At 34.1% G+C, this 15,543-nt stretch overlaps 1 protein-coding gene across 9 annotated transcripts in view; it reads right to left on the reverse strand.

The window, feature by feature from the left end:
- mtd (TLD domain-containing protein mustard) overlaps window positions 1–15,543 on the reverse strand; it is a 128,658-nt gene that overhangs the window by 60,078 nt on the left and 53,037 nt on the right. For 7 of the 9 annotated variants that reach the window (XM_018516822.1, XM_018516827.1, XM_018516829.1 and 4 more), the window contains exons 2-3: window positions 2,114–2,182; window positions 886–992 (exon numbers count right to left, since the gene is read on the reverse strand). In XM_018516822.1, the coding sequence (XP_018372324.1) occupies window positions 886–992; window positions 2,114–2,182 (176 nt within the window). The remainder of the gene's footprint in view (window positions 1–885; window positions 993–2,113; window positions 2,183–15,543) is intronic. The other 2 variants (XM_018516830.1, XM_018516824.1) reach the window with 1 other exon arrangement.

Genomic DNA, 15,543 nt, shown 5'->3' on the forward strand with positions numbered 1-15,543 from the left:
GCGAGTGTGGCAAAGCAGACAGTGCACTGGTCTGCTATGTTAGAAATCCCGGGTTCGATTCCTGGTAGACTAAAAAATGTTTTCATACGCTCGTATCTTTTTTCGGAAGGAAGCGGCAACCCACCGAGAGTATCTTTGCCAAGAACGCTGCTCTAACAAAATTTCATCGTTCGGAATCGACGTTAAAAAATGTAGGTCCCATATGACTGTGTACAACCAGCGTGCGCATCACAGGCATATGAGAGAAGTCACCACGCTCGGTCACGAGAAACAGAACTAAGAAGAATGCCCGTTTCTATCAATGTAGCTTAATTTTAATATATCTCGGTTCAACTAACTCTTCATCTTTTTCTATTTGGCATTTGGATAAAGAAGAACAAGCTAAATTGTCGGGAATCATCATCTTGGAATTTGCGTTACTTATGTAATTTCGATGTATATTTTATATTGACAAGGATCCGAATTGATGGGTCGAAACGTTTATTTTATTCGTTTTGTTACATTCACACGAAAATAAAGAGTTTTCTGTGCATCCGAACAACCGATGTAGGCTCTGATGGGCTTTTTTATATTTCACTGATAGATTCTTTCGAGCCTCATTTTATATATTTGTTCATCTTTTTCTAGTTCTGAGAATTTGAAAAACATGAAGAGTAAGTTGAAGCAAGATTAAAGTTAATCTACATTGATAGAAAAGGGGCATAAAAAAAAGATATACCATTTACGATTTTTTAAAGAGAATAAATCTCGACATCTCTAAAATAATATGAAGTCGTAATATTCGCGACTAAACGAGATTTATTCCATATAGTTTGAATTTTTATGCAAAATATCCAACGCGATTAATTATTTCAATTATTTAATAGTGTAATGACGTGTACTCACCTCTCGAGAGTTTATCCACAGATTCAAAACGTCCTTCGACCTTGTTCCGCAGAGCGTCCAAATCGAAGGGTGCCGTAAATCCATGATCCACACTACGGCTCTTGCTCCTGTAATAGAGTAAATGTAGTTGCTAATTAGCTTTACTCTCGTTTATATCTCGAGCGCAACAAATTTGATTAAGTAAAACGAAATCTGCTGAAAAGTAGATCAGAGGAGATAGAATGAAACGATCGGAATGTGTCGAGATGTACCCTACTCCAGACGCTTTTTAAAAAATTAATTTTAAATTCCCTGCAAATTCCACTCTAAAAATGTCAATTTGCGAGATTGGCCTAAAAAGTCGTTTGAACAGAGAGAAAAGAAAAAAATAGTTGAAAATGTGAAATGAAAATGATACAAAATGAAAACAAACGCGCGAAAATATCGGGTAATGAAAAGGTATTTGTTTGCGGTTTACGTCCCTGGAATGGAATCAAGACGCTTGTACATTCGGAAATAGAGTCAAGAGAACTCGTCGACTTACTCTTGTGGGATGTACGCGGGTAGACGTTAATAGTTTGGCGTGACACTATTTGTAAAACGCTCAGCTCAGTGGAGGCAATCTCGTGTAGCCATAACAAAACGCAATTTCACGATGCAACGAACCGTGCACTGTGCAGGTTGTCTCCATAAGTCGCGTCGTCTACGAACGCGTGGCCGACAAAGATAAAGTCCAATGAAATTCCTGCGAATGGGTCTGAATAATATGACACAGTGAAACGCGAAAGAAACAAAAAAAAAGAAACAATCGGTGAATGAAAAAATCGGTGAACGAACTTGCGTTATGTCATAACAATGACATATTGCTATAAGTCACATTTCTGTTAAGTTTCTTTTAGAATTGTTTTAGGTTTTGTACTTTTCAGAAACATAGAAATTGTTTAATAGACATCAAAAAAGAAACGTGTAATTACATAAATTTTTTTCGCAATCATCTTACGGCTAGATTTACCGTCAGTAAAAAAAAGACGTTTTTAAAAAAATTCTACTTCTAAATCTTGGCATTCTTACATGCTTTTTATATACAATCTTGCGTGCATTTTTCTAAAGGATGCACAATCATACTATATTCTAAACATTAACAATAATAATGAAATAATATCTATTTATAATACTTAGTTCTTACTGTTGAAGTCCAGAGAAAATAGAGAAGTGATGAGATGATAACGTGCAAATGTATTTTGCATACCTGACATAAGACGTTGAGAGGTTTTCCGTCGATTTCGAGGTTGTGACATCCTGAGAGAAACGCCTGGACCTGGGATGCAACAAACAATCCAAAACAAGGATGTTGAAAACACATGCAATCTACAACGTGCGCAGGAGCTTAAAAAACTAAAGTCATAATTAAATTGAAAGAAAAAGTAAACTGCAGTACGCTTGAAAAGTAATTTCTACCCGGAAAATTATTTTCCACGCAGAGTACTTAAAGTATTTTAACCTTTCGCAGAATTTAATGAGGGACCTTGCGTGCTTGACATTTTAATTCCCAATGTATGAACATGCAATTTATCAAGTATAGGAAATTTTTCACAGTTTTATGTACATGTTAAAATAGTATTAATTCATCACATCTGCTTGCAAAACAAATTTTTATTTTGTTTTAAAATTTCACTGAAATACATGACAATTCGAAATTCTTTTCTCTTGTTATAAAATTTAAAAATATACCGTTAATATAACGGCATTACTTTTTTCCAAAATATTCACTCTTCTATAAAAACGTGTTTTCGACTTAAGTAAAAATTCCATTCCAAGCGTACGGCAGGAAAACTGCCAAATCAAATTAAAAACAAGCGTGGGTGCAAAAAGTAATTCGGCAAGAGCATGACGCTCGCAGTTGAAAATAAAACATTCTGAACATCAAATCGAACTAATCGTCGGAAAATTAATGATCGTAATGCATTGTAGCACTCTAATGGATGCTCATGCAGCTTTGTTATTTGTCGCAATCCGTGCTGTGGACAAAACAAGTGTCGTCTATGTCGTGCGCGTAAATCACGAAAATGCAATTGCACTTCATGCGGCAGTAGCCATACTCGATCCGCTCAATTTGAAAAGTAACATCTGCGCGCACTCGCGCGCACGTGGGAGGCTGCGACTCTTCCCGCGCTAATTGCATCCGACGTTTTAATTCAATTACATTCGACACGGATTAGCGGGTTCACTCGTTACTGAAGAGCTCCGAATTAATGACCGCTATAAAACATCAGAAATTCTTTTCTCGAAACAATATACACTAACACTGAAAAAAAAAAAAGATATCATAGGTCTGTTTTCTGTGGCTGAATCGGTGTACACTTTTGGAAATTGAAGTGAAATAAGTATATGTTTGATATTTGTCGAAAGCGAGAAAGAGAGTTCTAGTATACAGTCTAGTGCAGGAACAGAAAACAGAACATATATCAACAGCGTTATTTTAATTAAAAACAATTTTATTAATTCAATAACAATATTAATGAAACAAATAACGTTTTAAAACAAAAGCATAATGTATTTGTTTCATTAATAGTGTTATTAAATTAACAAAAATTGTTTTCAATTAAAATAATGCTGTTGATATAACATTCTTTTTTCAGTATATTTGCATTTTTTATCCAATAAAATATGACTTAAATATTTTATTCTGTGAATTATTTCAAATCTGATTCAATAAAAAAATTCATATCTTTTTTTACTGTGAATTAAGAAAATTATTCACGGAGGCTATTGTACAACAAAAAAATAAAAAATACGTTTGTTGGGTCTTAATAAAAAAATCATTTAGATTAATTATATGTTCAATCTTCTTTAAGGATTGTTTTTAGAAAGCCATTTTTAGAAATAAGCAAAATTTTGTGGACCGCATAATTATTTATTTCGTTTGCATAAAATAAAAAAAACATGTTTTTATATTTTTTGCTGGCAAATAATTCATAAGCAGACCGCAACTTGAACATCATTGGTTTAGAGAGATTATTCTACAATGCAATATATCACAAGCGAGTGGAGTATTATTCATTAAGTGAATAATCGAATTATCCACTACCGATGAATTAAACGATGAAATTGGATTCTTTGAGATAGCAAATTTTGTTAAAGATTTAAGAAAGTTTCTGTAGAATTGCGGTTGTTTCTACGTTTAGTGCTGTAATATTTAGCAACTCGGCAGAAACTCGGAAGTAATGTGAGCCAAAGGGCGCGCACGTGTACACTAAACAAAACCGAGAGAAAACGTTTTATGTATCGGAAGATATAAATTCAGAACTTCGCAGCATATATATCTGAATACAGAGACAAAATAATAATGTACAAAATATAGTGCTCAGTACCTTCGGATGTGATTCATTTTAATTGTTCCGACCGCACACACACATTTCAATTGCTCCGACCAAGGGCTTCGCAATTTGTGCAAAGTTGGATTTTACTGGCGATTAGGCAGCATAAATTACGTTTGCGTTAAATCGTACGACGTTATACCAATAATTAGCCGTCGAAACAGCCTGAAGGCGGGCGAAATTAATATTACTGTGCCGATATTCAGGGAAATAAAATAAATTGTCGAACAATATTTAATTAAGAGACCTAACACGCGCACCGTTTTCACCGGTCCGGGTAAATATGAGCGGACAGGTATAAATAGCTCTGGCACAATTTCGATGGCCCTTGTTTACGCGCCCGTTGCTTTCACGCTCGGGCAATATACTTCGCCAAAAAACAAATATTTACGTAACACTTCGCGATGTCGTGAGTTATATTCGCGATTTTCCGTGATGGGGGCTGAAAGATGACACTGAAGTATACATTTGAGGAAATGTGTTGAGGAAATACTTCATGATTGCGCGATAAAAAAATGCATAGCATTATGTTAATAATGCATTATGTTAATTATAAAAATCGCGGTATGAATCGAGAGAAGGACAATTAATAAGCCACTATACTGCGAGTTTTCGGCTATCGAAGATATAAATAATAAATTCGTAACCCAGCCAATCGACCGGACTTTCGATGAAACCACATAACCGCGTGCTGAAATATTTACTCGCTTATACGCAATATCGGAATTTTTAATCCCTCTTTGAGCCTGAACTGCAAACTTATATGTATCTTCCTACAACTGTTTACATTTCATACACCAAATTTATCGCAATCTATCTTCGAATTTCTTTTTAATTAACAAAACCTCGTAATTTGTTCGAATAACAAAATAAAGAAATTATACAATTGCTTATTTCACAAAAAATTATACAATAAATAATTTAAATCCCAGTAATATACCTAATGTTAATTGGTTTTAAAAATATTTCTTCACTTCTCTTGTTTCAATTGTTACAATATAATAACAGCGCCTGGAAGTAGGCAACGGTGAACAACTGCATGCATAGATGACGTCGATTTTTTCGCAGGCGCTTTCCTCTCTTATTAAAGTTTCCCTCTCTCTTATTATAATTTCCTTATTACAGTTCCATTCATATACCTACTGACGTAAACAGTGGCGATGATTCAGACACAAATCGACACGTGCCAAGATGTATCTCAAGCTAACATTAAAATAATATTAGACTAACGAATAACATTAGAGTATTAATATTAGATATTGCCACGTCAATCAAAATTGAAAACAAAATTTCAGTAAAATCGAAGCAGAATTATTGCCACAAACTTTGATGAACATTTCATTTTTATTTAAGATTTTTTCAATCCTCTTTTTAAAAAGCTTCAATTTTCGAATTTATTAAATATATATACTTGGAGAAAAAAATGACAAATATATTTTACATCGATCTAATATTTATCAGTTACATACATATTTTTTTCAAAACCTTTATAATTTTTAATTTTACATTATTTTTAACTTCATAAACTTTTCATAAATATTTTGATGTAAATAAAACAATAGCCATATGTGGAGTACTATCTCGATAATAATCTCAAATACAATCTTAATAAGAACATTATATATAATAGTACAGAATATTCATAGTTTCATGATAAGCTTTTCTAATTAAATGTACCAAACGCGCGAATAATGAATTACAGAGGAGACTTTATTTAAACTACGATTCTCTCTGTTTTTTCCTGTAGCTGAACAAATGTGCACTTTTGGAACTTAAAATGAGATAGGTAAATATTTAATATTTGGCGAAAGCGAGAAAGAGTTTTAGTGTAGTGCAGGAATAAAATCGGAATTTAAAACAACAGCATAAAACAATCGCATTTGAAAACGATGAAAGTTGTATCGCTAAGAAAAAAAGAAGGGGGAGAACTGCTTTTAATCCACACGAGCGCATTTCAATCTATTCGGAAAAGTTTCATCATGATGGCTTTACTGTGAAAGTTTACGTACACACTCCAGCGACGATACAAAATGGATAGTTGATTTGCGAGCAATCGACAGTTAGCAGTTAATAATGCAGAGTTTCGGATGACCTCCTTACGCTTGAACGCGACTCAAATGGCTCGAGTTACGTGTCCGTGCGGTAATCCGTCACCACTGGATGCAGTAGTAACGGACGGTGCCTCGGTACCTCGGTACGTGCACAGACGGCGGGCAATTTCCCCCGTTCGCGTTCCCCGGCTATCGGTCGCGACGGTGAGCTGCGTGACCGAGATCACGCTCGTCGATCGGCGCGGACGAGGTGCTTCTTACATTCACACACGATGGAATTAGGATCGCGCATCGACGAACCGTCGAAAGAGAGAAAGGTGGCACGAGCACGCGCGCGTGCGAGTGAGCCATTTCGACATTTCCTGCGATAATCGCGCGTCGCGTCGCGTCGTTGCCCGGGTCTCCCAATGACTCTTAATCTCTTCCGACAGCTGCACGCGCGTCATGGGAAATCTCCGTGGGGAGCCTCCTATCCTCAGTGACGAAATCGCGAGGGCAATTTATCGTTGGATGTTAATTGAGGCAATCGTGATTAAGATTAAACGAACTGCTTAAGCATAATCGCTGGAATTGTTTCTTAACACGACTTAATGTAATCGTTCATTTCAATGAAAGGTAAATGTATTGGGTCGGAGAAAAAGTTTCTTCGTCAAAAATGAACGAAATTTAAATTTTAAAAAAGGCGTTTTAAAGCTTGAAATCGCTACTTTCGAAAGGTTACTATATTTTTTGAGTTTCTGTGAGTTTGGTAATTTTTACATTTACAAAACTACGAGCTGAAAAAGATGAAAAATTTTCTTTTCACTTTGGGGGTCTCTCACGTGCCAAAAAAAAATTAAAGAAAATTTTCGACTACCCTTCGTGAAAGCTTGAAGCTTTCCCTACAAAATCAATTTTTTTAAATGTTCCTATGATTTTTTGTTCCTGAGTTATTCGCGAATTAAGTAAAGGAGCATTCTGATTTTGATTGTTCATAACTCCGATAAAAATTATCATACCGCAATTTAAAAAACAGATTCTTAAAGCTAAAACTTTGTTCTAGCGAATTGTGACGAAAATTTCGCAACGAATGAAAAACTTTTGCAAAAAAATTTTTTTTAATCCGAAGAAACTTTTTCCCGACCCGATTATTGAAGAGAGAAAGAAAGATGAAAAAAGAGCAACGCGATTGAAAAATGATTGGGAATTTTGGGCGTGTCTGCATAATGACTAAAAAGAATATTATGCATATTTTAACAATATTAAGACTAGAACGGGAAGCTTATATGAATACATCAACTAATTGTACATTTTTTATTTTTCTTTTTTTAATATTTTATCATTTCTTTTTCGAGAAAATATATTGTCTAAATTTTTCGGAGTGAAATCTCACTCCAAAAGACTGAAAATTAAGCCAGCCTTGAAAAATGAGTGAAAATATTTTCGCAAGGGTGGCAGATTTTCACTCTTTATAGAGGTGAGATTTCATTTTTTTTTTTTTTAAGTGAGATTCACTCCAAAGAAATGGAATCTCACTCTTTTTTTTTTGGAATAAGACTCCATTCCTTGGAGCGACTTTCACTCTAAAAGATTTAGAGAGTGCATTTTAAATATGTAATATAAAATCTGCAATTGTATTTGAAATCCACTGTCTAGAACATCGAAATATTGCACATTGCAATTTTAAAACCAAAATACATAAAATAATACGACCAGGAAGACGTGTGTTTACTTGTTCAAGAGTGTGTAATAAATACACCGCGCTCTATCATAAAGTTTTATGCGCGAATTGACTTTATTGTTCTACTATCATATTTCATAAAGCCACAACGCCACCAAATTGGCAAGATGGGGCATCGTGCCAAAATGATTTCCTTCCGTGATACATCGCGCCGCTTAACGTCTCGAATCGAAATCGAACGTCTGATCCAAATTAAATTCGGCATTTTACCGATAAGATTTTATATTATGCACATTTGTTCCGCAAACACGAGCACTCGCAGGAAATCTTTTATTATTCCAGATGTGTATTATTATTATTGTTTCCGGAGAACTTGCAAGAATCGCTCGTAAGATTTTATACGGACAATAAACAAACAATATTCCATCGTAGAACTGTCACTGCCCCAACGATAAACGCAAGCAATAATCACGCCATTACTTGGTTTTTTTTTTTTTTAATGATACGCAGCACGATATTGGCTTCGTAAAGTTCCTTTGTGACGAGCAAATCAATCGATATTGTTGTGCGTGTTTCATAGCTCAAGAAGCGACTCGTATTATTGCGCATCCGCGTTTCTCCATTGTGCCTGGAATACATTATCGTACCTTTAATTATTGTGATTAGCATTAAAACGATAAATTGTTCGTGTTTTAATAATAGGATGGAAAATACTTTTAGTTGCATATGTTTGTGAGGCTCTAAATTCCGTCTCCTTGCATCAGGTACGAAGGAAACTCGATAAAATCAAGATGAGGATTCCCCCGTTTTCCGTTAACGAGCCACTAAAGCAAACACACAGCATCGGTGTTTCCGTTAGGCAACAACGCGAAGAGATGTTCTTCCTCGTCGTTGACCGACTCGTTTAACGATCGTCTCGGAACCGCAAGGATGAAACTCGTTGTCCTCGACAACGATAGATCGATATCTACGCCAAACTCCGTCACCGGAAGACAAACTTTATGGAGGAAAGAGAGTAGGGAATATGTGCGCGTACCTACGTCTGTGTGCAGCAATCAGGTTGTTCGGGAACAACGTTGGCCACCGAGACGGAAACTCTGCTGGCTGTCGGCGTTGTTTTAACGAGGCGGGGCTCCGGGAATTCGCAAAGGATAAACTCGATTTGTGCCGCCTCGTGTGCCACAAACCGCGTTACTTTATGACGTAACCTCGGCCATATAATGTAATCGATGTAATGTACTGTATGGTACTGGCGTAGCGAGATCGAAGCTGTTGCGGAAATGTCGTTCGAAACGCCGATCGCTCCGAGAATGAAACTTATTGAAGTACTATGTCGGACATAAAGAATATCGCTAACATCCTAGTTAAAATAAAACATAATAAAAAGCACTGAAAAATAATTTGAAAAAGATTATGCAGAGAAAATATTAAAATTCTTATATTAAATGTAACCATTAGAAGTTTCTATAAGAAACAAATAATAAAATGTAAGAATTTAAAAAGATAACTACCTTACAGGTATTTGCCTTACTCGCCTGAAGACGGTGAGAATAAACAAAGATAACGATTAATTGCGTAACCATAATAATTATGTTCAGGATACATTCCGAGTGCAAAATAAATAATAACAAAGTTAGAGTTCAATAATTTTAAATTATTTCCAATCCGTTCCTGGAATACAATATATCCACTATTATTTTCTCATACACTTTAGTAATTTTTTCGTCTTACAACAGACATTTTAATTGTCCTTAATTTATATCGGTACAGAATTTTGCTTTTCATCATTTACGAAAATTACCTGCCGTGATTCAAAAGAATATGGAAATTCCATCGTAAACGGAGAGTCAATCGTATAATATACTATTCGCGTTATCATCCTACAAATTAAGCGGAAATGCCGACAATCGTAAGCGGAAAAAAAGAAGAACATAAAAGAAGAAGCGCAACATGAAATTTTATTCTCACGATTCTAAATGTTTTATTACAACAAAAATTTAACTTACACTTTAGATTTTATGCAAGATTAAAATTACTTACAAGAAGAAAAACTGACAGTTTTGTCGTATAAACTTTTACGAACATATACAAATATATAAATATTTCGAGATATGTCTTGAGAAATATGTAGAGTGTATAAAGTAAATATTTAATAAAATATTCTCTTTGTTTCTGACATAAAACCTCGTACGTGCTAGGTATAATAGGTTATAAATACGAGTAAATAAAGAGAGGAGACGCGCGAATTTTATTCGAATCGCATTTCCTTGGTGCGTTTCTTGATGGAAAGCTAGATACTTCCGCTTCAAAAAAGCGTGAATCGAGGACATTTAGCTTCCGCCTAATTGATACCTTCATTCAATTAATTCAAGAAAGAAATACTAAACGAGGTCAAAACAACATTCTTCTGTTAGTATCAACAATTGCGAAGGTCGAAGAAAAATATCATTATAAGAACTATTTCATCATTTTTCGAACTAATAAAATATTTTTCTTGCATCATATCATTTCCTGTTACAATTCTCATGTTTATATATTTTCTGGAAAATGTAATATGATAGAATATGATAAATAATTAGTCAATTATCGCATCATGGTATAAATAAATAAAACTCACAATTAGGCAATTAATTAATTAAAATTGTAAAATAAAAATATATAAACAATTACGCAATATCGATATTACTTTATGGTATATTAATTAGATAATTTTTAATATTTAGGAGACATCGAAGTTTATTCTCTTGAAAATTTTAAAGGCTTATTGAATCATGGTCTGCCCTTTCACAGCTATATTGCGGCCGTAATTGAAAGACAATGTGACTTAAAACGTGAGATTATATAGATGTATTCGTAACGCGTACGTCGACATCGTTGCAGGAATTTAAACGTATGTATCATTATACAATCGATGCACTTTATCTGTCCGCAGTACCATATACGGTGAACAATCCTTTGAGACGATTGCCAATCGATCGGCTTATTCGATGCGCGTGATTTCCGGTCGACGGCCGTTTCATATTGTCATTAATTAAAGCCCACCCGCCGAAACTGTGGCCTTTACCATGGAAGTCCAGCCGTTAATTCGGAATGGCAATTAGACGCAGAGATTAATTTTCTGGCTACGTTTTGTGGCGCGGGCCAAGCCATATACTGTGATATAATCATCATGGTAATTATAAATTCATAAATTATAAAGCCACAAACTCATGTGCCGCGTATTCGTGTGCATATTATAACGATGCGCAAGAGACTGTTACAGGCTGTGCGAAAAAAAAAACAAAAAAATTAATATTTTTCTTGCACATTAGATTCTTCTAAGATACGACGCCGAAGTAGTCTAATTGTGTTTGCAAAAAATTTTTTTTATCTTTAAAGTTAAAATAAAAATCACCGAGCCGATCGTAAAAAGAAAAATATTTTTAGCTACAATTAAAAAATTAATAGCAACTTATGTGTATTAATGGATATTATTATATAAAAAGCATAAATTAAAAAATCTACTTAGTAAACGAGTCTATTTGGTAAAAGTGACACTAATTTTAAAGCACCACGTATTACTTTATACATAAACATGTATGCTTATCGCACGTGTCTCCGATTACGTTATTTACTAAATATACATGTACTATCGAGTTTTCATCGTACTTTAATAATGTTGGTATAATATATAAGGTGAATATAAACCATAACTAAAAAGATACTTAATTAATTTAATAACGTATAATTTTAACGTCACGTTTTAAGTTACAATCTCCTATTACGATGATACCTACACATAGAAAAGTTGAAAGATCGTATAGAAAAGTTCAAAGATCATCTCGATAAGTTATCTCGACTACTATAATATAGTTGATCAAATAAAAATTTAATAAGCTCATAAAAATCCTTCGTAATATCCACAATTTTCGAATTATCACATTTCATTCCACGTATCGACCGCAAATTCGCGGAGCGACAATCTTTTAATCTCTGTTTTGACGAGCTCATCTACGAATATCATTATTGGATAAATAATCATTATCGATTGCTGACTCATACTTTCTATATATCTATCTTGTTAATCGGCGATATTTAACCGTGACTTCCGCGTGTAAAATAAGCCGCGAGCTAAAAGTGAATGCATTACGATGTATGTATAATCAAGTTATTCGCTTTCAGTTTTTCATACTCCGGATATCCGGAAGAACAAAATTTCACTATTCGTTTGGCACGTGTAAATTTAATCCTTAGAATCCACTCGATATTTGATCGGCTAATTATTCAGAAACTTGATATTTCTGTTAAACAAAAATCTCCCATTATATTTCTTTATATCATACATCGTGGACTCTTGTAAAAAAATTATGTGTAATACGGGTTCACGAGAAAAGATCTATTTTTCGCATTTGTTCAAAAAATAACAGCGAGACAAATGGAAAGCATATTAAATCCCGGGAATAATTACATCATAATCCAAAAATGCGTGTCGCAGCAGTAATAAACTTGTTCGCGTCGGAGGTAGAAATCACATGAAAAAATCTGGCCATTTGGCTATTAAGCAACCACAACAAGCAGCTGTTGCGTGTTGGCGCCTTGCACTCGACGTGCCGTCTCCCAGTTGACGTATCGGTTGCCAAGAATTCTCGAGATACAAGAAAAGATACAGTCGAGTTACAGTCTGGGTCGCGGCCAGGTTTAATGAACGCCTTACAAAACAAAGCTAGATGACGGAATGGACGATGAATGTGCATTGTATATGAAACACAGAATTGCATGCTGTATTATACAGTTTTACCGCGACTGTCACAATTTATGACCTGCGGATGGCGCGAATTATCATTCGCGAGAGCATAATAACAATAGTGTTTAGATTAATTACCAAGGTCAATTATAACTCGTACAATGCCTTATTTCTTCTCCCTCGAGAATTTCCGTTGTTCTTAATTAACGCCTATACCACATGTATTTACAGCATTGTGTTTGTCATTCATAAATGGTCAGTGTTTATCAAACGTCTCTGCATCTTGTTATCTAACTCTGCAATCAAGGCGTCAGTCCAGAAAAATAAATCAACCCACACAAGAAACGTGTAAAACAACACAATATATTTTTTAGATACACAGAAGCTGAGGGTTTATAATTTCAACGAATCCTTTAAAAATCGTAGAATAAATAAAATAATCCGTCAGGTGTGTAGAAATTTAAGAATGTAAAAGACCGTAAGAACATAAATCAGAGGTATGGTTTTAGCACGATTGTATTTCTTATAATATCTATTTGTCATCTTGTAATATAAAAGAAGATAAATTGAGAATGTATAAATAAAAATGCATATTTCTCTCGCGATATATTGTCATCATTATTAACAAAGTAGTGGAATTTATTCAATTCTGAATATATCCGGGATTTAACATATAATATTTCAAAAGAACCGGTAGTCGAGTAACGATAGAGTACCTACTATGTGAGTACCGTTAGCCTCGGCCATTGTGCGAGCAAACACGATGCGAGCGAAAGTCTATTGTTTTCTTATGCGTGGCAATATTCATATAGTAAATTCACATTCTTGCACTTTCTTCTTAAATCCTTTCAAGGCACGTTATTGGGAAATAAAAATTTAACATCATACGCGAAATTTCGCATTCATGACGACACTATCCTGACGTTATGAATTTTGCGTTTCATAGAAAAATTCCATCGACGTTCCCATTTGCATCGATAAACGCCAAAGTTTGCGATTTGACAAACGATGCATACCGTTTCGATAACCAATGACGTCATCCATCGTCATTGTTCAATTACAATGCACTATGTATGCACGCGGTCTCGTTGTTTTCTTTCGAACTCGCGGAACCAATTGTTACGAATAAAACAGTCACGGCATTTACAAATATGTAGTAGCACCGATAGTGGCACTAGTAGTACTAGTAGAAAAATACTACTTTACACTGTTAAATTTATAATGTCAAATTATATCCAATTGGAGTTTTTTTTTTATCATTTTTATAAATCGTCACTGCTCCTATTCAGTATGTCGTCAAATTAACTAAATCAAAAGAGTTAAACAATTTAACTCAAGAAATTCACTAAATATGACTCAAATTTAGTTCATTATTTGTTAAGTGCATACGTTGATACAGATGTTCATTACTTAAGAACTAAACCATTCAACCAAAGAAATGAATTGGTTTATATTTTGATATAAAATGAAAGTTAAAAATATAACAAAATGTTATTTCACTCAAAGAATTGAATTACCATTGTTCCCTTGATACCAATAGTGTAACTTCAAGAAAAACTATTTGATCATTTAAGCGCTAATGTTCTCAATTTAGTGAACAAAGCCATATTTACAAGAAAAAGTGAGAAAGTAATAGTATGCAAATAAAATATGCATGAATGAAAATGTATCGTATGATACGCGTATATTATATTTATATTTCAAATATTGTATAATCATGTATTTATGCAAGAAATATTTAAATATATTCAAATAAAAAAATCTTCAAACACTATTGCATTGTATTAATTAATAATTAATTAATGCAACTATAATATCGTAAAATGAGGTAGAGCAATAAGTGAAAGAATAAATGTGAATACTCTCAATATTATATTCGCACCAGATATGAGTATTTAAGTAGTAATTGAATATGATGATTGAATTCAAAAATAAAAATCAATATAATTTTAAATGTGAATATTTATAATTATATACATATAGTTATAGAATACTAATAGTTTAATATTAAATAATTTTTTGTTTAAATATTAGCGCACTGTTTACTAGCACAACACTAACCCAAATTTCTTACATTATTAATGTTTTAAATATAAGAAATCTTAAATGTTTCCTAAAAATATTTGCAAAAATATTTCATTATTTGCGAGTATAAATAATTAGAACATATTTATTTTTATTTATTTATTAGAAAATATTTTTTTTTATATTTTCTACACATACGTCACAATTTTTTATCCTTCTCGAAAAATTAATTTTGTAACACGGTAACTTTAAGAAGAACAACGACAACGTATTAAAAATATGTGTGTATGTGGTGGTGAACGAGAAAATAGCATGGGCGAGCATTTTTCGTCGCGGTTTTTTCTCCTCTTTTACGTAGAGAAGCGCTTTGTGGATTTTGCGGCAACGACAGATCCCGCTGCTGCTCGTTATGAAATTCGCCGCTCAGCCGTGTTTCGTCGGGGCTCGTAACTCGCACAGCTCGACTTTCTAATAGTCTCCATACTCGTGAGCAGTGCAACGCAGGGCCGAACTCCGACGCAACGCGACCAGCAATCGCCAACGATAGTATCATTTGATTGCATCGATACCGAGTCACGCCGGCAAAGCGTTTCCCTCGCGTTTCAATCTTGAGCAAACTGTTTTCATTGCCATTCCGCACATATCGGTATATTATACTTGAAGATAATACACGATAGAACAAGATTATTGATGCAAAAATTACGCAAATTTCATCATTTCCTTCGAGAATGGAAGAATTAACGATATACATATACTAAAAGTTTCCACGACACTTACCATAGATTAATAAATCTTGTTAATTCGCGCGACACGTTTTAATCTCTTTCACGATAAAGGCATTTG

This window comes from Trachymyrmex cornetzi, unplaced genomic scaffold (genome assembly GCF_001594075.2).
Source record: "Trachymyrmex cornetzi isolate Tcor2-1 unplaced genomic scaffold, Tcor1.1 scaffold65, whole genome shotgun sequence".
In the NCBI taxonomy this organism is placed as follows: Eukaryota; Metazoa; Arthropoda; class Insecta; order Hymenoptera; family Formicidae; genus Trachymyrmex; species Trachymyrmex cornetzi.